Source organism: Limulus polyphemus, unplaced genomic scaffold (assembly GCF_000517525.1).
Source record: "Limulus polyphemus unplaced genomic scaffold, Limulus_polyphemus-2.1.2 Scaffold1384, whole genome shotgun sequence".
NCBI lineage: Eukaryota > Metazoa > Arthropoda > Merostomata > Xiphosura > Limulidae > Limulus > Limulus polyphemus.
The window spans coordinates 57,173-74,489 of NW_013666994.1; the positions used below are offsets into that span (position 1 = coordinate 57,173).

General features: G+C 34.9%; 1 protein-coding gene across 6 annotated transcripts in view; it reads left to right on the forward strand.

Moving 5' to 3' along the window:
- Positions 1 to 17,317, forward strand: part of LOC106463357 — a 122,042-nt gene that overhangs the window by 10,364 nt on the left and 94,361 nt on the right. For 4 of the 6 annotated variants that reach the window (XM_022390832.1, XM_022390837.1, XM_022390838.1 and 1 more), the window contains exons 1-2: positions 9,233 to 9,343; positions 14,623 to 17,013. In XM_022390832.1, coding sequence (XP_022246540.1) covers positions 14,664 to 17,013 — 2,350 coding nt within the window. In that variant the 5' untranslated portion in view covers positions 9,233 to 9,343; positions 14,623 to 14,663. Of the gene's footprint in view, positions 1 to 9,232; positions 9,344 to 9,391; positions 9,505 to 14,622; positions 17,014 to 17,317 lie in introns of those variants that run through there. The other 2 variants (XM_022390834.1, XM_022390833.1) reach the window with 2 other exon arrangements.

Sequence of the window (17,317 nt, forward strand, 5' to 3'; positions counted from 1 at the left end):
TTTGCTTCTTTGCCACAAACCTTTGGTTTCTGAGGGTGGTCTCAGAGGTTCTGGTCTGCCTTTTTGATTGTCCACCTCCTTTTCACCTCATCCCATTTCCTTTTCTCCTTCTCAGGATCTGGTTTCTTGCCAGCATTTTTAGGAGGCAGCTTGAGACTTGCTTTGCAAGGGTGCTATTGCACAGGTAGTTCTCTCTTGTTTGAGGTATTATTCCTATCTGTCTGTTGTCCTATTAATGATCTGTCAGGTCTGCACCAATTTTGGTCTTACCATGTTTCACCATAAAATGATGCTTAGCCCATCATGGGGTTTTCACTTTAGGTTTGTGGATGACAAAGGGTGAAGTGTCAGATGTGTACTTACACATTCCCATCTCCCCTGCATCCAGATATTATCTTAATTTTGTCCATTGGGAGTGTTTTTTCATTCCAGGCTCTTCTGTTCATTTTGGGGTGTTGTTTATTTTCTTACTCAGGTGGGCCCTACCTTCTCCCCCTTCAGTTGAGGGCTAGAGATCTTATAATTTGCATCCTCTCCTCCTCCTTCCACTATATGAGAGGTTCTTTCTCTTTTAGGGATGTGGGCTACTCTGGAAGTCCTCATTTCTTTTAGCCATGCCCACTTGTTCACCTTCAGGGGGTTTCATCGGGCAAGTGGAGCCTCATTTGGGATCTCATGAATGCTCCTCTCATCCTTGCTCCTTCCATACAAATGCTTCTCATTCTGGTTGGGGTGCCTCTCTCTGAATGCTCTGGAGGTTTTGGATCCTCTTTCCATATCAGTCTCTTGGAGATCCTTGCCACTCTTTGGGTTTTGGCCCTTCAGGGCTGGTCAGTGATGGTGCATTCCAAGAACTCTACTGTGGCCTTGTACATCTCCATGCATGAGGGCACATGGTCTAAAGATTTCTGCTTTCTGACACTGGACCTCCTCTAACCAGCCACCTTATTTCGTTTGTTGGCATGTCATATTTTGGTTGCACTAATTTTCATTAAGATTACTTATGACATCCTAACAAGATCCTCCCTACAGAGTGGTCACTGGGCCCACTGATGTTTTAAGGGCTTTGTGCCCATTTGGATGTTCCATATCTGGATGCCTTTGCCACTCATCTCTGTCCCCTGGTTTGAGTCTCCTGTTCCACATCTTTTGGCTGGACCGGTGGATGCACTCAGTCATAATTGGGTAGGTCTATACCTGTATGCCTACCCTCCTATTTCTGAGCTTCCCCAGGTCAATTCCATCATCCAGACTTCTCTGTGTCAGTTTCTTTTTTTAGCTCCATTTTGGCCATCTCTCGGCCATGGTTTCCACTTCTGCACCGACTACTGGTGTTGCCTCCTCTTCCACTTCCTCTTTTCCCACCACCCTTCTTTGTCAGGTCCAGTTTGGTATACATCATCCATCCATTCCCTATCTTCCTTAGTGGCTTTTGTCTGGCCTTTAGCCTGGCAAGCATGCCTTTTCCAGCACATGGCGTCCTTGATTTCCCATTCCTTTAGTCCTTCCTTCATGGCTATGTACCAACAGATGTAGTACATATACTATTGTTGGTAAATACATCATGGTTATTCTCTATCACAGGCTATTGCATGGCTTTGTCAGCCATGTTTCATTTTACATGATATGCCTGTGTCTTCCTTTCACCTGTCTTGTCCATTTGCTTTTTCCCACTGCATTACCTGTCCTCCTCACCCTGTCATCTCTCTTGAATTGAAACCTATGTGTTGCCCTTCTTGCCCTTACCCTTCATTCCTTTGAACCTTTGTCAGCCTGTTCATTATTTCACCTCTCCTTTAAGTCCCTTTTCCTCCTCCTGTTGGCATGCAGACATCATTGATCAGATGTGTTTGCTATTGATGTCCACCACACTTTATTTCATAGTTCCTATGTGGTCCTTTTCACCAGTTGTTCTTTTCTGCCAAAAGCCCTGGGCTGCTTTAGAGGGTAATTCCCCTTCACACCCACTTCCCTTCCCTCCATTTCACACCTTTATGACTGGTCTGTCTCTGATTGCCTCCTCTGCCTGGTCAGGGCTCTCTACTATTACTTGGCATGCACTGATTCCTTCCATGATTCTCACTCCCTGGGATTCATTCATTGGACTCCTTCCCTGTTTTGTGACCATTTTCTGATTACCTATATGGATTTGATTTACCAATAGATTCGCCTGGCTCATTCTTCCCTTTTTCTGGATAGTGGACACCTTTTTTCATGTATCTTCCCTTCAAATCCATTAACTTACCATGTTCCTGGCTGCTCATTTCCATCATCAGTTGGAGGACATAATTCATATTGGTATGTGGACCACTCTCCATACCTTTATTCTCATTATCTTCACAATAATTTCTCTTGGAATGGGTAAGTGCTTCATTTTTCTTTGTAGGGTCCTTTATCACATATTTGGATCCCACTCAGTGGCGACTGTTGTCACCAGGTATACTTATTCTTAAATCTATACTGTACGATCTATGTGTCATGTATACCCACCATTGAGATTAGATGGTCTGCAAGACCACTTGTAGGTATGCCTCACAGTATTTTGCTTCATAAAGATGTTTGTCCTGGATTGTCCACTCATGGACTAATAGGAGTAAAGCACACAGGTATTACTACTAATCCTAGATGATCCATGTATTGTAGGTCACAGAATCAGCCTGCTTTTCAAAATAAGGTATCGTAGTCACTCATTGCACTGTCTCCAGTGCAGCATTCCTACAGACTCTCCAACACACTGTTCCCCCTTCTTCTACTGGAGTATGGGAGTCCTTGCCACTTACCAATTAGCTGCTGGGTGGTGAGCCATGGAAGCTTCCTCCTGAGTGAACTCCATTCCAATCAGTTGAGAGTAGGTTGATGGTATTCACCTGGTGTGGATGGCATTGATGCTTATCCTACCATGGACCTGATGTACAATTCTATATGTTGTCAGGTGTTAGATGATGCATTCTGCCAACATGTAGTTCCGGCTGAGGCATCCTACTTTCTACCATCCCCCAGATGTCTGTTCCCGATGGATATGGTGATGGTTAGAGCTAGATCAGCCACATAAGTCCTCACATGTGTGTGGCCGGGTACCCTGCTCTTACTACAGAATGGATGATAAATTTCCAATGCTGCCTGGTGATGAACTGGAGATGTACCTCCACCTTCCTACCATCCCCTAGATGTTGGTTACTGGTGAATATGGTAATAGTTGTGTTTCCTGTTCACACATGGTGATGAGGATCCTTGGTATTGAAGCTCATCTTTCTTACCAGTTTCCGTATCAGAAGTGAAAAGTAGAGGATCTTCTTCCTACCGTGGGCAGGATGTCCCTATCATGGTTCACCTGGTGTTGGCTAAGTTCAATCTCCCACTTACGGTCTAATGCACCATAATCACTCTACATCTGGGGTCCCTTGCTTTCATACGTGTGGCTGGGTACCCTCATCCTACTATGGACTGGATGATGCATTCCCAATGACACCTGGTAATGGACTGGAGATGCAACCCCACTTTGCTGTCCATCTTCTTACCATCCCACAGATGTTGGTTCCTGGCAGCTGTGGTGATGGTTGTGTTGGATGTGCACACATGATTAAGCTGGGGAGGTCCCTCTATTGTTTCTACCCTAATTGTGACACAATTTTATGAAGGCAAATACTATACCTGTCTCAGAAATTGTGCAGCCTCCTATGAGGTGTTTGTCTTCTGTTTATTCACACTCCTCATGGTCTTTGTTTTTGGTGCTTTCTGAAGGGAGATCATATTCTTACCAGACCATCCACAAACTCGCTATGCAATTCTAGCTATTTTTGAGGGGAGGTAAGATTTTGTATCAGAAGTTAACATTTTCCTAAACTGAAAATGTATTTCTGATAGATACTTACCTCCTCTCACATTTTCCACCTGTCCCTCCCACTTTCAGTGTTGGTTTTTTATGTACTGCCCAATCTCGAAGTGATTTTGGGCTGCATGGAATATAGGGCACTTGTGATGATAGTGTAGCACTCCTATTGGTTGAGGGTTGCTGCATGATAATTTGCATGATAGCATGCAGATGTCTTACGTGAATAGGTGGGAGTATCAAGGCTAGTGGAAAGTAAAAATTTATTTGTGCATATAGAGGGCAGTATAAGTTGAGAAAAGCTATTTGTGAGTTGAGAAGTGGTATCTACTGGAAATACATTTTTAGTTTAGGAAAATGTTAACTTTTGTGAATCAAACAAGAAAGATTACAGCAAAAACATATGTTTAGAGTTTAGTGATTAACTATCAGTTCAAAGAAAATTGTACAGCATGACCAAATTGTCTGTTGTAGAGCAGATACACTCAGGCTGAATTTAAGAAGTAACTTACCCAGCAATTGTTCAAATTGTAATTGTACAACTATTAAGAGAAACATTTACTGCTAAATAAAAAAGTTATGTAGGGCTGGCTAATGAACTTGAAAAAGTCACCAAACAAGATGAGGATGGAAGTAGACATATCAACTGATCCAGCTAATGATTACAGAGCAGACTGTCTCAACTTTACACGAAGAATAAAATCCCTACATTATTGGCTTCCCCACTTTGTTTATTGAAAGTTTGTTGTTTCAATAGAACCTCAGTTTTAATCATTATACATTTCCTTTAGTTAACTTTAGGATAATACTTTTATGACTATTTTACAACTGAGTAACATTTTATGATTGGAAATTTTGGTTCTATATGTTTTGCCAGAGAGGAAGCCAGTAATGTTGGGATTTTATTTTCCATGTAAAGTCGAGACAGCTTAGTCTGCTATATGATCATTAGCCAGATCAATTGATATGTCCACTTCCATTCCTATCTTGTTTGGTTCCTTTTTCAAGTTCACTAACCAGCCCTACATAGCTTTTCTATTTAACGATAGTCTTTTTTTTCCTAATTCCTGATTGTTTACTTTTTTATAACATGGCATACATGGGTTACTAGGTTACAGAGTGTAATCTAAAGCTTTATAAATTTTGCATAGAACAATAAAATAGGTAGTCGAAGATTGTGAAGACTGTTTTGCTCAATCAAATGATGATAAAATTATAGTTACTGCTAGAACTAGGTAGGTGCTAGGCCTGTTGAAGAAAGATGATAATGTAACGAAAATAACAAATCTTAATTTTGGCTTGGGATGATCAGGATAGCTCAAAAGTTGCATATACACCAGAGATAGAGTGAATATGCCAGGTAGCTCTTCATATCTAGCTTCTGATGACCTGTAGAGAAGAAAATCCAGATGACTTTTGTATTGCTCTAATATGGGCATCTGTGCCATCCCTACATAGAGAGTGGAAGCACACTCTCTGATTGACATTATTTCACATGTAAAAGGCTACTAAAAAATTAAATTTAAAACTGAAATTTAATACCCTTCTGATTAATGTCACGTTATACAAGTCTTGACCATCAGTGCCATATGCACGTGCAGTGTTCACTTTCATTCTGCAGTTCAACTGTAAGCAAAGATAGGTTTGTTTTATTGAGGTTGAACATATTTTAACAGAAACTCTTTATCAACTGTGATTGAAAATGATAATAAACTAAGGATACTAGCAAGCTGAACCTTTTGTTTAATGCCAGTAAACCATCCACAATTAAAGTAAATGTAAATCCAGGATTTTGTAACAGTACAAGACTGTTTAATATCAGCTTTTTTTGAAAAAGTTTTACTGTCTGATGAGTTGACTATACAATTTGCATAGTTCAGTATCAAAATTCTTATAATGTTAGGTTTTATATGTTACAACATGAACTTAATACACTTTGTGTTTTAAGAAACAAAAACTTGCTATGTTAAGGGAAAAATGTGTATTGCATTGTGATGAATTTATTAATGATCAGAAAAATTGGACATTTTTGTATATGAACTTGAAATAATGGAAATAATGTTTGGGTGAGAACTCGGAATACAATATATTTCACAGTTTTAAAAGTCATATCTTAAAATATAATTTTTTCCATGTGGCAAGTGTGATCTATCTGAAAAGTTTTTGTTTCTTGTAGATTAGGAAAAAGCTTTTCAATTTATATCTATAAATTAAGAATATAAATTATGTTGTTATTATTATCTTACAAACAAATTTGTCTCTATGTAAATCAGTTACCTGCTAAATATAACTTAAAATTCTCAGACATGGGCCAACATAATATAAGTACTGCAATATGCAGGTAATATGGCTGTAATATTTTGTAACAGATATTTTTATTAACAATTTAGTATAGGTTATGTCTGTTTAAATAGTCATTTTATGACAGGATTTTCTCAGCTATTAATGGTGTTGCTGCATGTGCACATAGTCAGAGCTAGTGCAAGTGTACTAGACATTTGCACAAACAGACACAATAAATAATGAGTCTAGTTGCTTGACTTAGGTTGCAACACCTGCTGGGAAACATTGGCAGATCTTGAAAATGAATATATACAGCCTACCAGTAAGTAAGTAGACATCATATCCAAATAAACCCAATGTATAAAACAGGTATAGTTTGGCTATACCACAGAAAACAAACAGCCATACTACAAAGAAAGGTTCCTGAGAATTAACCCTATTTTCAAAAGTCTGCGTAGTTAGATGATAGGAGGGCTATAAAAGTAAATGAAAAATTACCAGCTTACATGCAGTACTGTTCACAGTAAATAGGATGACAATGCATTTCAGTTGTTTTGGAAAATAGTTCCTGCATGATCATGAGAAAAGTGTGAGGAGAAGTGTGGAGAATGACCCATGTTAAACAGATGCTACCTTTGCAGAACAGATGTGCACTTAATACAATCAGCAGTTACCTCAATAGCATTGGCTACAATGGCAATGTAGCTAGATAGAATTAAGCCACTCCTAACTCCAGACAACATCATACATTGAAAATGGTGCAACACCATTTACAGGTGTTATACATCCTATAAGAGACACTATATTTTTCTTCCAATTAGTCCAAATTTGCATAGTTATTATATAATAGATGCACTTGGATTTGATGACTATCTTCGCAGAAACTTTTGTTTTACCATCTACAAGCCATGTGATGTCATTTTGGCAGTTGGACAATCACAGCTGATAGTATGTGAAGGGAAGGTACTGCTGCTTGATACATCACAATTATTGAGCAAATAGTGTTCTCACCTCAACTGCAGGATCCTCTCTTTCACTGCAAGCTTTATGTGGTCTCGCAAAGCATTTTTTATCATAATTTACAAATATTACAGAAAGCAGAGAATAAAAACGAAAATAGCAGCATATAAAAATTAACTTTGCAGAAACAAATCCTTGGTCATGGTACCAAAATGTGACATAATAATATAGTCTTTGGTACTTAGGCACAGTGATTCCTGGCAGAAAGTTAAAAGCATCTGCAGTAAAGTAAGATCTGGAAATTTCATGCAAAAAATTATAATAGCTTTCTGTACCTCTCCATATAGAATTGCTAGGCTATGGTGTCAATTGATTCTCCTACTTCAAGGACTGGTTTATCTTTCCTTGTATTATTATACAGCTCTCTCACGTATTCTTCCAACTACTTCCTCAATTTAAAAAAAGTATTGGTCATCCTTGCTTTTTATGGTTCCACTAGAAGATGGTAAATTTCCTATTGAACTATTTTGTCTCTGCATTTCACATGCTATGTGTTAACTTGTATTCCTCAATTCCTGCACATTTCTTGCTCAATTACTTATATTTTGCTTGCCTGAACACATGAACACCCAATTTTCTGATCTACTTTCATGTATTTTTATCCTTTTGATAGTTATATTATTTCGTTCATCTTTCTTAGAATCTTATTATTCATCCATATTTTGTTTTTATACCTACTTTTTCTCTTCATCACAATCTTCTCTCATTCTACTTTAACATTTCTTTGAGCCTAATCTTCTGGCCCTCAGCATTCTTGTTTGCAAGTTCTCTAATAATATTTCAAATTCGTTTTTAGTCTTAATTCACAAAGTTCCTGCATGAGGACTTGCTCTTTGTATAGCTCTTTCATTTTATCATATATGTGTGATCATAGGGTTGTGATAAGAGCAACCTACAGTTTGCCTCTGGACAAGTTTTAACTAATATAATGTAGTTCCTAAAATCCTCATTAACTAGGATGCAGTCTGATTTCTTGGTTCTTTCACCATCCTATGATGACCTCCAGATATGCAAATAGATATGGTGATGCTTTAGATAAACGTTGCTTGTCACTAAGCCTTTTTTTTTCCACAAAAGTATATTATCTCCTTTTTTGTTCAATTCTCTAAGGCCAAGTGACCCAAATAGTTTGCTCTTATTACGTTTCGTTGCATTAAGTTTACCCATTACCATCACATATTCATTGGATTTCATAGCCTGCTTAGCTCCCTCAACACATAAAAGCTTTTAATTTTCTCTTCTTCAATATTACATATAAGCGCATAAACTTAGATGATGACTAAATCTAAGGGTTTTGCCCAAAATTTACTAACATTAACATTAACCACAAGCTTTTCACATAATTACTTAATCGTCGTTTCATTTGCAGACCTATTCTTCTGTAATGCATCTTTCCCTGAGAACATAAATTTACGGTTTTCTCTGCACCAGTCAACTTAATCTCATGTAGCTCTTAGATATCACACTTCAATTTTTCGTCTCCTGCCATACGTTATTTGTACTTCCTCTTCTGTATAGAGGCCTCAAGTACCACGTTCCTGTCTTCATCTTTACATAATGCTCCCTGCTGCTACTTTTACGAATCCCAAAATTAGCACTGAAGGGTACTACAGATATGCATGTATAATAACATTTCGACTATATGCATGAACTGACCAATATACTTTGTTTTCTTAGACACTAACGGTTTTGCACAACGTCAAACTATTTTAATAGCAGGTCTCCAGTACTAATATTCACAGTTTTTTGCCCGACATCCGTATTGTTCCAGTGAAATATCGTATGATTTAAGTTTTTATCAGTCCATGTCGCGTTTTATCCCGCACTCGTTACAACTAAATGTCATACTCCGTTGTATTACTATTAGGCGTAAAATACATTTTATTAGATAATCCACGTTCTATATCATAAGTCAGTTTCATTTGAAGTCTTTATAAAGATGAGTCTGATGAAGGCTGTAGCACGAAATAGAAAAGGATACTACAAAATAAAAATCAAACAAAGACTGTATATTCTCGTGCAAGATGTTTCGCGTGGGTAGTAACAAATTCAAATAAATAATATAGATTAATTGTTGTATCCATCAGATGGCACTACTAACAAGTGTGATTACTTGTAGTTGTATGTGGTTCGATATGATAAGATTGTTTTAAACTTAAACTGTTAAAGGCTATGTTGCAAAAGTGAAGGTCTCGTTTATCGCTATAAAATGTAAGGATAGCTATATATGAAATAACCTTGTAAAATTAAGTCAAAATATGATACATTTCTTCCAATTTATCAAAATTGTAATTTTCTTGCGGTACCCAACGTAGCTTACTCCATTACTGTACTGTACAGGGACTTTGCAAGGGCTACTGAAACTGCTTTTAGTAAGCCTAAGGCTTTTGTATCCCATACTCAGTAGGCCTAATTTGTACTCGTATTATTCATGAAATTGAGTGTTAGTGTGAATTTTTAGTGCTACTGCTAGTATCACACTGATACTAAAAGTTTTGATATTTCATACATAAAATATTAACTGAATTATCTATGTATACAGTATAGTTACAGTTGCTTAAGTTTCAGTAGATTACAGATGTAAACTGTAATTTGTACAAATAATTTCAGTTCTTTACTCTTAGATTGGGTTTAGCATTGTATTTTTAATGCAAGATTTTTTTTATTGAACTTTTTAGGTTGCACAATATGTTTATTCTAGTAATGATGTATTGACCAGGCATGAATTAGATAAGGAAATACCATCAATTTATTGCTGATTATTTTGGTTTCTGTAACTAAAGTAAAGGTAGACTTTCTTTAGTTGAAGTATTTAAGTTTCTTTAAAAAATTATAAAATATATTACTCTTTACATTTGATTGGTATAATGGAATGCATGTGGTATGATAAATAATTATGGAACTGTCCTTGCACATTTTGTATTTTGTTTTTAATTGAAGCAGCTGGTGAGCATGTGGTGCTTACCTGGCTCTCCCACCCTGAACTAAGTTGTGATGTCAATTATAATTGTCAAAAGAGACAGTAAAAGATGCAAGCAGTGATGCAGTTTTTGTTATTTAAATAGGGGCTAATTGTAAAGGGAAGGTCAAAGAAGCTAATTCATAATTACAGGAGCTGATGAAGATGTTTAAAGAAACTTAATTCTGTTAAGACTTAATTGTACAGTTTAGGTCATAAGTAGGTTACAGGAGCTGGAATGCAAGGCTTATGCTAACATATACAAGAATGAGCAGATTGGCTTGTTGGATTTGTGTAGGGTTGCCAATTATGAAGTAGGACTTTTTTTGTAAGGGGCCATCCATAAAGGATGTCACACGATTTAGGCCACTTTTTGACCTCCCCTTGCCACACCTTGTCAAATGGGCAGCCCTTAACAGAAGTAAAACACCTCAACAGCAGTTGGTAGTAAAACATAAACACATTTTATCTTTAAATAGGACTGACCTGCTTTTGTTGGCAACCTATACTTGTGGGATCAGTATGATGGGAAAATGAAGGTTTTTGAAATGGATGGCTTATGCTTAAATAAGGTAGTAGCTGTTTTTTTTTCTTGCAGTGGCTAATAATTCAGCTATAAGATTGTTATGTATTTTTATAAAGTTTAGCTTGGTATGGATGGGATAGCCTTAATGGACCAACAGTCCCCTTGTGCTTAAATGTTCTTCAATAAAATGAAAATGACTTGAACATTAATAAGAACTAATAGTTGCAGAAATATATTATTTTTTTAATAAATTATCTTTACTACATAAATTAACATTTGGTGGCCTTTCCTCCTTCTCAAGTTTAAACAAGATTTATTTTTGATTACACTCCTTTAAAGTTTAGTTATTGTCTATCTGTCCAGACACTTTTCAAACAGCTTGTTTTGGAAACCAATAGAATACATAAGTATAAGGAAAAGGGTAGATGATAAACATTTAGCCTTTCATAAGAGAATGTTTGCCACTTTTTATAGTATTTTATTTGATATGTGAAATCCTCAGCCACACCAGTGTTGTTGATAATGTCTATTGATGAATAATTTTTGTTAACAACTTTAGAGTAACCACTTTTAAGGGAAGGTAAAATGAAAGAATACAAGAAAAGACGATGGCCAGAAAACCATTTAGCCCATCAAACATTTTTCACCCCACCCCAAAAAAACAACAGCAACAAAAAAACAAACAAATAAATATTTCTCTATTTAAATCTCTAGAACAATTTAAGTATAGTCCTTCATGACCATAAAGAAAAAAAGTCTTGAAAAGTCTACATCTTGGGTTTCCAAAAGCTTATACTTATTACTCGTAAATTCAAGTTTGTACGAGAAACATTTTCATTCCACTCTTCAAGTGGATAACCCATAAGAAGAATATCTAATCAGCAAGCATTTTTGAACAGTAAGACTAACCCTTAATGACTTCAAGCTAACTGGACCAATAAGAGTTTCTAATTAAAAAATAGAGCACATAAAATCTTTTCAATTACACTTTGTTGTACTCCTCTTCCAGTAATGTTTTTTCCTCATTATTGAAACTTACCAGGGTATATAATGTATAAGGAAAAAAAAAAAAGTTGTGGAAATGCTAATATTAAACTTAAAGGAAGAAAACCAAATGCAGTTACAACATGAAAAAATCTGAAAATACAATGATAGAGCTGAAATTTCGATTACATTCTTTCCTCTAAGTAGATAAATTATTTCTGTGCATTTTTCAGTTTGGATGATATGATTAAAAATGTACATGTATTGTCACACCTGTTACTCTAAGATAAATGATGGCTCAGTATAACAATGTAGACTTATTCCTTAGTTGATAAATATATTTAATGAAAAACATTTTTTTCTTACACATTATTTCATTCACAAACTTTCATGATTATAATTAAAGCAACTTTTTTTAAGGGTTTTACTCTGTGAAGTGTATTACAATGTATTAATTAAGAATACTTAAAAAATTAGACCAAATGATATATAATAGTTACTGTAATAAAAAAAAAAATAATTGTATATATTAGACAACAAAACTTAGCAAAACAGTTTACTAACCAAGGTTTAAAATAATTATATGTTGAAAAATATTGAAACTGACCAAAGCACCTAAGATAAAAACTATATATATATATATATATATCACTTTACTGCATTACTTTAACTTTTTCTTGCAGTTTATTAACAAAGTAATCCATAGTCAAGATTTTAAAAGGTTAGAGTACCTTGTATTAGTGTTTTGATTGTTTTTACTCAATCTTTTCATCTTAGCTATTAAATGTATATTTGCGAATTTCTAAGAAATTTAACATATTTAATATCTACTGTATCTTTCCATTGTTAACATTTACAGTGTTTAATAATCCTTGTTATTCATCCTTTTGTTTGAGTAAAGTTTATGCATTTTGTTATTAAATACATTGTAAGTAGTTTTTACCTGATTGCTTCAAAATCTTGGTTTTTAAAAAAGAAAAACTAATTAATAGGAATTCCATCAAAATATCATTATTTAAAGTAGATGGTGCTGTTATCTGTGAAATTTCCAAAAGGACTATGCAATCTGGTTAAAGGAACACAAAATTTAAGGGTTAAAATTGTTCTACCCCATCTATGCAAATTGGTCTTACATTGCATCTTAAGTATACATAGATTTGTATGCATACTTTTCTTTCCCTAGAAATTATGCATGAGTAATAAAAATAGTTATGAAGCCCAATCTATCATTTGATTCACCACATGTCACTGAGTTATGCTAGTTTTAAATGCTAATAAAACTAGTTGAATTTTATCATATTAGTAATGTTACAATTGCTATTGATAAGTGTGGTGTACAAGAGTTTTGTTACATGTACAAGTAAACCTGTACATTTTACAAAATTAGTTTTAAGTGTTGAAAAATCCATGTGTACTTGAAGGAAATTCATGTTAAAGTGTACACAAGTTTGTTTTTAGAAAATATATATACATCAGTGTGCATAACTATAGGAGGTTTAAAAATAAATATTACTTTATACTGTTAATTTTGTAAGTTATTTACACCTGTGTTTGTAGTGGAAATAAGAGTATACAAAAGTTTAAATGACAGATGTGTTTCCTTTGAGGTCATCCTTTCATTCACCATGACAATCAACCAGAGTAATAAAAACAAAACTAAATATAGCCATTCACCTTTATTGTACAATTAAGTTTGAAGTATATTGGGTATGAAGATCAAGAATAATTGTAAAGGCTAATTTTGAATTGATGAGACAGGAATTGATTGGGATGCTTGGTTAAATGGAGATATTTGTCAGATGTGGGAGGTTATAAAAGTAAAATGCTAAATGTTCAATATAAGTTTGTTCCACAGATCAAAAATATATATTGGCTGAAAGTAACAGAACTGTGTGGCTCACTAGAATTATTAGGAAGAAAATTAAAAATAAACATTACAGATTTAAAAAACTTTTAAGTTAACTATTGTAATGGAAGATTATTGAAAATTTAGAGAGTTGGAAAGGATATTAGAAAATCAAAAATGGCATACGAAGTAAAAGTTAATTGAATGTGTTGGTGTAACAGCAAGGTTTTTTTTAAAAATATTAAAGGTAAGCATAGTATTAAAATGGGAATTGAGCACTTGAGGGATGCTGAAGGAAGGGTTATTGTGGAAGTTTATGGGATGGTTGAGCTGCTAAATTTTTCTTCAGTTTTCACAAGAGAATATGTGAATATTATTCCAGATCTTTAGAAATTACTGGTGGGAAATATTTGTGCTTCTTGACCCTCAAATTTTATGTTACATTTATCATGTCATTGTAACATTTCCAATCTTTTCATTCCACCACTGAAATATAATCACCTATAAACAGATTATTCTACATGTATAATAATTTAATCACTTGAATAAAACCACCTGCAATTCTCTGCTTAAAAAAAGTGACTTATTTAAGTGTCAGGTTATAAATTTGTTTCTTAACCAAGAATTTTAAAGCTGGTCTTTGAACTCTCCAACATTTAGGTATCCTCCTATGAATGATATTGCACCAATTTCATAATCTTGTTATTATTATTTTTTTTGTTATGTTGACATTAGATTTCATGATAACCTTATTGCTAACAGTCACTCTCAGATTTTGTTTCATAGAGAATGCCTGTACTTTTAATCAAATCATAATTTCTGCTTAAAACCTTGGGATGCTTGAAAGGAGATTGTTTTCATTTAATTCGAAGGATACACAGCTTCAAATTTCTAAAAGAGATATCTAACTCTAATAGGGTTGAAACTGGTCATAAAAACACTGATGTTATTTTGCAACTTCATGCCCTCCATTCTTCAGATGGTGATTGATTATTCAGAGTTTTTGGATTACTACCACTTTATAACTTTATTATGTGAGACATACATTACTACATAGATAATTCGAATTCAATTATTCACATACCATTATTTTCAAATTAAATTGAGAAAAAGTACTTAGTGATTAAAATTGTGCTGTTTTGTAGTAAATTTGTATTTTGTTTCTATACATGTAGGTGGTGCAATGGGTTCAAGAGACTAGACCTGAAATCATTAGATGATGGAACTTGTCAGTCAGCCAACCTCAGAGACAAGCAGTGACAATGAAGAAATAAATAAGATATTTCCAAAATGTCGAATCAAGTCTGGTGCAGAAGTAAATAATGATGTTAACCAAAATCCATTGTCTCAAGAGAGTACGTCATGCTCCCCATCTGATCTTGAGAAACTGAACTGTGAGACAAGTATGGAAGTGAAAAATGGTCAACAGTTAATGCTACAAGGATTTGATCTGAATCATGTTCTGTTAGCTAGCAGAGCTAAAGAAAGAAGAGATGATGATTCAGTTTTTAGTGGACATAATTCGTGTGAATCTTCTCTTCATAATGATGATAGTGAGAAATTCATGCAAATTGTTGATGAAAAAAAAGAACACTTTGATGTCTATGATGAAGAATTTGATGTAGGGTTTTCTGTAGGTCAAAAATCAGAATATGCTCTTCGTGAAAGTCGAATAGAAATTGCAGGCGGAAGAGAGATATTTTCTAAAAGTCGAAGCAGGCCATCTAAAAAAAGATACAGTGATGAAGTGGTTTATCATCCTTTGAATAACTATAGTGGTCAGGCATCTGAGACCAAATCTCATAGTGGAGAGTTCCTATATGATGAAAGACTTGATAAATACACTTTCTTACCATGTGCTTACAGGAAATCTGACCAAAGTTCTAAAAGAATGGAAACTCTTGATATGGATCATGATGAAAACCATACTCTTAATAAGAAAGATAAACTAAAACTGACAGACAAATGGCTTCAAGGACCTACTGGAAATAGGAAAGTTTCAATATCCAGATTACTGAATGACAATTGTGAGACACCAACAAATGATACATTATCCTCTGGTCATTTGGTTTATGAAGCAACTCTTCAAAATGCTTCCATTGTGTACGATGACATTGGTGATATTACAGATAGACAAAAACTGAATAAGCGACAATTCTCAGGAACAAAGTCTAATACATCTGACAAGGTTTTTGCAGATATGACACAGATGAAACAGTTACGTAACAATAGGAGTCAGCTTCCTAATTCAGAAAGCTCAGTGTATTTTTACTGTGATTCTAATGTCACTTCAGACTTGCCTTCCCAAAGTGATAAGAAAGAATCACCTGAATTAAGTATGGAGGAGATGGATACAGACTCTGAACCCAATTCTCCAGAAAAACAAGATATTGCAAGAGTAATAGGAAATGTTCCAATAGCACAGTATGAAGGTTCTCCTAGACGCTATGGTCCAAGGCCAGGATTTCCTCAAAGAGTAGTAACAGAGCTCCATGAAGAAGCTTATCAAAATAAAAATGATAGTAAAAATGAACATTTTAAGTTGTGTGTGGATGTTAAAAGCAATATTAGTAATCATGCTTATCAAGAGAATTCAAAGTTCCCTTTGTCCTATGAATCTCCTGATAAGGTACATGTAGAAAGATATAAGTCTGAAAATAACTTTCATTGTGATGTGACAAACAGTATCAGTTCTCATTCTGCCAAAACTCTAAGGTCAGAAGACTTTGATCATGACATTACCAGGGATCTAGATAACCAAAGTCCTTCTCTACCAGTGTCTGGTATTGTGTTTGATGATTTAGATTATAAACTTTATCGTGTTAGTTCTGGAAATAAATACATAGGCAAACGGCTGGCCTTGTCTTGTGCAGCAGAAACCCATGATAGTCCAAAACGAATGGATACATATGGAAGTGAAACAGAAGTAAGTCTCAAAAATGGGGAGGAAGGCAATCAGATAGAAGCAGATAGCAGTGAGCAAACAGCTTGTTTATCTAATGAACAAGAGCTAATGCTGCTTCATGAAAGGGTACATCAGCATACTCTTCAGGTGGAGATGTCTGAGCAAGACAGGGATTCTGTTAGCACTTATCCAGGGACTGAAGATTTAGGGGAAACTGAAATAGGGGAACAAGTAGATCATACACGTAACTTCACTCTTTCACCAGAAACTACTGACTGTGAAAGCAATGACGTGGAGAGTGAGGTTTCTGTTGATGGGAGTCAGAAATCAGGAAATAGGTTAACTAGTAGTATGCCAGTTTTAGAAGATGGTCTTTCTAGTCATAGCAGTGATGGAGATGTTTTTGATCAAAACTTAAGTGGTGAAGAGATTGATACAGATGGGTGGTCTCAAGATCGATCACAGTATGGTGATAACCCCACTTTATTGTTAATGAAAAAACAAATCAATGAAATAGAAGAGGAATTAGCTCTTCGGTCTCAAAAGAAGGATTTTTTGATGAAAGTCAGCCAAAAAGATATTGAAGAATATGTACAAAGACACAGTATGTTACATCATTCTCCATTAAATGAAGCTGATCTCACATTGTTTGATACTTTGGGTGAGTACTCTAGGTGAAGCATAATACATTTTATTAGTAATATTCTTTGTATAACTATTAGTATTTTAGCAGTTATAAGAATAAAAACATTTAGATAAATAAGGTAGAAAAATAGTCTTATGAGGATTAAAGGTATTAGATATTATATCAGCCTACTTTGTGTATTTTCAAAGTGTTTGCATGTGTCACAAGTTACACAAATTCCTCTGGTCCAAATATGTGTGTATATTACTTTCAGTAATAACATGTTCTGAAAGTACAAAAGCCAGCAGTTAAAATCATCTTTTTGTTAGTGCATACTGTG